This window comes from Hibiscus syriacus, unplaced genomic scaffold (assembly GCF_006381635.1).
Source record: "Hibiscus syriacus cultivar Baekdansim isolate YM2019G1 unplaced genomic scaffold, ASM638163v2 tig00110383_pilon, whole genome shotgun sequence".
Classification (NCBI taxonomy): Eukaryota; Viridiplantae; Streptophyta; class Magnoliopsida; order Malvales; family Malvaceae; genus Hibiscus; species Hibiscus syriacus.
The window spans coordinates 332,461-338,185 of record NW_024062714.1 but is presented as its reverse complement, the minus strand read 5'-3'; the positions used below and the strand labels follow the sequence as shown (position 1 = coordinate 338,185).

Sequence of the window (5,725 nt, the reverse complement as noted above, 5' to 3'; positions counted from 1 at the left end):
TATTCGAGATATATCAACATCCACGGATGATAAGCCTATTAAACCCTTGGCTGTTCAAGGGACAAAGTTAACTACTAGCCCGATCAAGCCCGCGTTACATACACAATGTCGCCGTCAATTCATGAACTTTGTTTTATCACTATATGGTCTGGTGGCCAACAGACCCTCATGTTAAGGCTTTAAGCTACAAGTTGATAATATGTATGTTACATGAGTATGTGGGTTTACATACAAAAATTAAATAAACTTCAAACTTTGACTATGATCTATAAATAAAATATGAGAAATTTAACACCTCGATAGAAGTCATTGTTCTTGACTTGGCATTCATTAATGATCTTTGCTTCCCATAAATCGGTAAACAGAATCACTAATATCAAAGTTGTTGGCGATTGTATCTAAGAGAGTAATGGCACTGTCCCTTTCGAGGATGCTGGTCCAACCCTTGCATTTATGGATCACACAACCCATGGTTCATTGAATCAGTGCATTTTCCAAAGAAAACATGACATTGGAAGTGTCATGCATTTTGTTCTACTTTGATGTCCTCATTCATCATTACTTCATTTTTAAATGATCGCTCTCCAAGGTAATACACAACCATGTCATTGAAACTTGAGCTTACATTGGAAGTTTTGGTTCCTTTTGTTGTGAAAGATTAATAAAGGAAAACGTGTGGATTATGAGATATGTAGTATATGTCATAGCTTACAAAAATCAACTCGGCTGACTCACCCGAGTTCTCTTCACTTTAGTGGTGGGGTGTTGGTGTTGGTTAAAATTCTTAAAAATCAGAGCTATTTGCAAACATGCCTAAATTTGCATTCCTGTTGTAAGCCCCGTAACCACGCGTGCACTTCGCCGCATTGTTCGCAGGCTGCCTTGGCGGGGAGTGGAGTGGCTCTCCGTACGGATATTCCTTTAGAAACATCCATTCTTTTCTTAGGCTAAATTACAAATTTTACCTCTCAACTTTATTCTTACTATTATTTTGATCATCGAATGTAATTTTTTTTAATTTAATCACTGAATTTTTGAATTATTCCTATTTTGATCACTCCATCCTTAATTAACTAACGGTGTTGATCACTTCAATTGTCGGTGACTGATGAGTCAGTTTTCCATCAAATTCATTTTGTCCTCGTGAACATAAATTTGATATAGACTTAACCGAAAAATATCCTAAAATCCAAGAAACTAACATTATATCACTGTAAAATTTTAACTTCTTTCAACCTTAATTTAATTTTCCCGTCATATTTTCTTTTTTCAAACCTTGTTTTCAACACTGTAACCATTTCTTTTTAATAATTTCATTAATTTTGTTTATAATTTAATCCTTTAATTTATGTTGATCATTTTTTAAAACTTTAGGGTGACATTGCCAATGCAATGCAATGGAAGAAACCTTTATTGAAAGTTGGGTGATGAAATTTGTAGTTTAACCTTTTTCTTAGTACTCTCATAGATAACTGACATTGTCTCCATTTCTTACAACCTTCAAAACTCGTTTCTTAAAACAATACAATTAGATGATGATGTAAGTTGAATAATTTCTGCCATCATAGCATACCAGATTGTTTTGACTTTTGTTTAAGATGCCTACTGATCCGGTTTCATAACAAGGACAAATGATCTTCCTTGAAACTGTAATGGAAATGCTTTGCCAGAAGCTGGCGGCAATTTTCTATCTGGTGCAGTTGATTTTCTAGAGATGTTCAACAATGTCTGCTTTGTTAACTACATTTCGTTGACATTCAACAAACTGTTGTCTGTCGTCAGTTGGTAAGAGTAAGACCCATCAAAACTTAGAATTTTCTTTTTGACTTCTTCCCGTATTTCATTTATATGAAGTCAGCAGAAAGGAGAAACCTTAATCTGTAAATGAAACTAACATAAAATCATCTAATACAAATGTAATTATTATGTCATAAAAAATGACAATATTTGCAGTCACTCTTTTACAACATTTGTAACAAAAATAATCTATATTTACATTAATAGGCTCAGAATGTACACATATTTTTCAAAAACAATGCAGAGGCAAACTATAAAAGACTCTGGAGGCAAGGGTATGTTTCAAGAGCAGAGTTTTGGTAAGAATCTAGCATTATTACCAAGACTGGATAATCTTGTTCTCCGAATATTTCCTATTCGAGCTTGCATTATTCCACAGATCTTCTCCAGTTCTGTTACTCTGCATTGCATTTCTTGCAGCTGTTCATCAAGTTGCTCGGCTTTCCCCTGGAAGCCGACTTGTCATGCATACACAAGGATTTGATCGTTATTCTCTCTCTCTTTGATACTTTCCTCGTTAGAGATGGAACCGCTAAATGTGTCAATATGTTTTTGGCCTTCAAGTAAGTTTTCAAGCATGGGTTGCTGATTAAGGAAACCCTGTATAGCTATTCTTGAAGGAAATTTCGAGTTCCGAGCCAAGTGTCTCAATGCATCTGTCGAGAGATTTGCATAGTTAAGTGCACTGCAGATTCTCATTTTCTGTGCTTCACATATTCCTCCATGAATCTGTTCAGAAATTTCATCAGTCAACAAACTTGAGATATTGGATTAGCATCTATCGCAATAATAACTAAAAAGTGATCTCATTCAGGTATGAACAATCAAATTAGAATTAGCATGTACACTTAACCAGCTACAATATCAGTTTTGCCCTAATCATTTTTTATATGAAATGAAATACTTAAATTTTACGAGCCTGAATTGATTGATCCCTAGGGAAAGGCCTGCAAACTTAAAAGGAATATACTCACCAACATCATTACTTCAACTGTAAGAAAACTAGAGAATCAGCTTTGCTATAATTTTTGTGCAAAGCAGTTAATTACATTTATAATTATTTATAAGTTGATAGCAATACCTGTAGATAAATGTCTATGGCTTGAAAAAGCCTATCATGGGATTCTCTTGCAGAACCAGGCAGCAGGAGGACTAATTCTGCAAACTTTGAAGGGTTCAAGTAAGAATCTGCTGAAACTTCCACAAGGTATGAGTCTAGTAAGCTTGCAACTTTTTGTAATCGAACCGGGGATTGGCAACAACTTAGTTCATTCTGAAATGCATTTACCAGCCTCAGAACCAGATTCACATCATACATATAATGTTTCTTTTGTGGTGCTGGGACAAGCAAAAAATCTATGGTTGCTTGTTCCAGTTGTAAACCGATAAGATTTTCCAAAATGGATTTGTAAAGTTTGCTAATTTTCAAACTAGAAGCCACTCGATAGATGTCGAATAAGAGCTTGCAAGAAAGGTAGCTCCTATCAACCAAAGACATCAAATTGATTATGACCTCCATGATTCTGCACTTCTCAGTAGGGGTGGCAGTAAGAAATCTCGATCTTTGATAACAGAAGAGGAACTTAATTATTGTAGCATGATCAAAATGTTGGGATATCATCTTTTTTATTACCTTATCAATCAAATCAATATTCAAAAACAGAAGATCCTCAAACCACCAAGATACATGGTAGGAATTGTTTATGATACTATAGCTTCTCCTTGTATCAGATGAACACTGGAAACTTGAGTTCTCTGAAGAAGATGTGTATGGGCTTGCAACAATAGGAGAGGCAAGCCTTCCTATAATACAATCCAGGACTTTATTGAGTATTAGCGAAGGTTTCGAAGGAGAAAGCAAACCTTGGCACTCTTTCAAAGCTACAAGGAGCTCAGACCAGGACCAGAAGCTGATGCCATCTAGAGAATTTTTGGTTTGGTTCAACAAGCTAGGCCTGGGGCCATCACAATCCATCTCCAAAAATTGTGCTGCACAATTTAGTAATACTATATTGGCAGGAGTTATCTCAGTTCTCCCATTGTTATAGCAAAACCTTGCTATGAGCTCGAATCCCTCAGCTCCACCAGGGAAGTCATGAAATACTACTTTCAGGTTCCCTGTATTATCCATAAAATGACCAAACAATTTGGAGAGTCTTTTAGAGAAAGATGCAAGTGTTTTCTGCATTAAGAAACAAGTTCAATTGGAATTAATAGCACACACAGTAGGATGGTATGTAAAGGACAGGAGAAACATTTTATGACATTTAAGTTCATTTTAACCCAAAAATACCAAGTCGTAACCAACTCAATAAAAAGCTATAAATGAACCCAAAAATGCCAGGAAATTGAGGTAAGAAGTTGCCATCAACAATTAATTCAAGAGTGGTCCTGTTTCATCTGTAATCTAGAAGAGGGGCCAAGATCCATGGTGAAATCAATAACTTATCAAAAACCAGCAGAAATAAAGACGCGTGGAAGAGAGTACACAAAGCAGCAACACAAATGATTTCAAGTGAACGCAATTAATCATAGAAGCTGAAATGGGAACGAGTTAAGCATGCCGAAAGGAATCGATATTTTTTATTTTCTCTGCCGACAAAAAACTAGGAAGTTGACGTGAACAAACTACAGAAGTAAATATCATTCAATCCCCGCAATGACAATATAGGGTTCGACGGTTAACAGAGAGATTATATATTACCTTGTCTACCATGAACACCTCTTCACCGTTGACATCCACTTCAAGATCACAGCAGAATCGCATTGTTCAGATAAACTAAAGTGGAAAACTGGAAGGCAGTGAAAGAGGTTTATGGAGCTTAGGAACAAAAAAGAAAGGTGTTGTGTTAAAAAAAGGATACACTTTTTCCTTGAGATAGAGCCAAAAAAGGAGAATAAAGGACGTAGAAAAGTTGGTCGTAAGAAGAAGATGGTGCGTTGTTAGTTGGTGAAATGGACAATTGAGCATAAGAGACAAGGTTTGTTAGTAGAGAGTAGACAGAGAAGAGGGAGGGAATCGGAAGCAAACGAGAAGTTCTTATAGTTGCTGTTGGCTTGCTATGGTGGCCACCACAGTTTTCCCTTTCATTACCGAATACACGCTTGGCTTTTGAGAATTCAACGCCCTTATAAAAGGGTATAAAATCCGACATCTATGATAAAAAAAAATTCTACATGTTCAAATCTTATGATGTCTTAAAAAGTTAAAAAGCTTTTTTAATCTCAAATCTCAATCACATCGTTATCATTATTATTAGTGTATATGGAAATAAGATTCCATGTCAAACAACCAATCCAAATTCCATTAATTGTGCCACTAAAAAACAGTTAAAAGTTTTTAGAAATGGGTGATTTGGTTATTGGTATAGGATGTTCTACGTAGTTGCATTGAGAATTGGGTATAAAAAAAGAAGGAAGTTGAAACCATGAAAGAGAAAGGAAGAACTTCCTCCGATGACTCTGTCAAACTAAAAACATATAGCTGCAATGTGTACGAACTATATTGCAAAAGTCATTGGGAAAGCAGATTATATAAAACTCGAGCTTGACAACAATTTGTATAAGACTGTATGTATAGTATTTTCTATGCAGCACGCTTTTCGAGAGGACTTTCTCCTTTTTCTTTTTTATTACTTTACATGGGATAATTCTTGTTGACCAAAACCAAAGGATCGAGTGTTGGCACCCGTTTTCATGGAACCCGTGAGTGGGGAAAAAGAAGCCGAAGTGGGGGCTGGGTCTGTTATTTCTGTATCCCACTTAAAAAAGGGACACAGAAGTTGACCCAGGCCAAGATCTTTTATTATGCAAAACTAAAAGAAATCATAATTTCTTTTAAAAGCCAGCAAAATTAAATAATTTGGTTTTATTCAACAGGCAGGCTCCAGTTGACCCAAAAGAGAGACGCGAGCAAGATCTTAACAGC

General features: G+C 35.8%; 1 protein-coding gene across 1 annotated transcript; it reads right to left on the bottom strand.

The window, feature by feature from the left end:
- Positions 1-1,921: 1,921 nt before the first annotated feature.
- Positions 1,922-4,840, bottom strand: LOC120121874 (BTB/POZ domain-containing protein At3g22104-like). The gene is made up of 4 exons (XM_039141166.1): positions 4,502-4,840; positions 2,879-3,979; positions 2,322-2,526; positions 1,922-2,252 (listed from the first exon to the last, which is right to left on the bottom strand). The coding sequence occupies exons 1-4, from the start codon at positions 4,562-4,564 to the stop codon at positions 2,080-2,082; spliced, it is 1,542 nt and encodes a 513-aa protein (XP_038997097.1). The 5' UTR covers positions 4,565-4,840; the 3' UTR covers positions 1,922-2,079.
- Between the last annotated feature and the right edge of the window lie 885 nt (positions 4,841-5,725).

Bases quoted from the DNA above. Each gene is read 5' to 3' on its own strand.
- LOC120121874 (XM_039141166.1), bottom strand. From the start codon at position 4,564: ATGCGATTCTGCTGTGATCTTGAAGTGGATGTCAACGGTGAAGAGGTG. The intron at 3,980-4,501 runs GTAATATATAAT...TTCTTAATGCAG, and splicing joins AGGTGTTCATGGTAGACAAG to AAAACACTTGCATCTTTCTC. The intron at 2,253-2,321 runs TCTCTAACGAGG...CATGACAAGTCG, and splicing joins TGACACATTTAGCGGTTCCA to GCTTCCAGGGGAAAGCCGAG.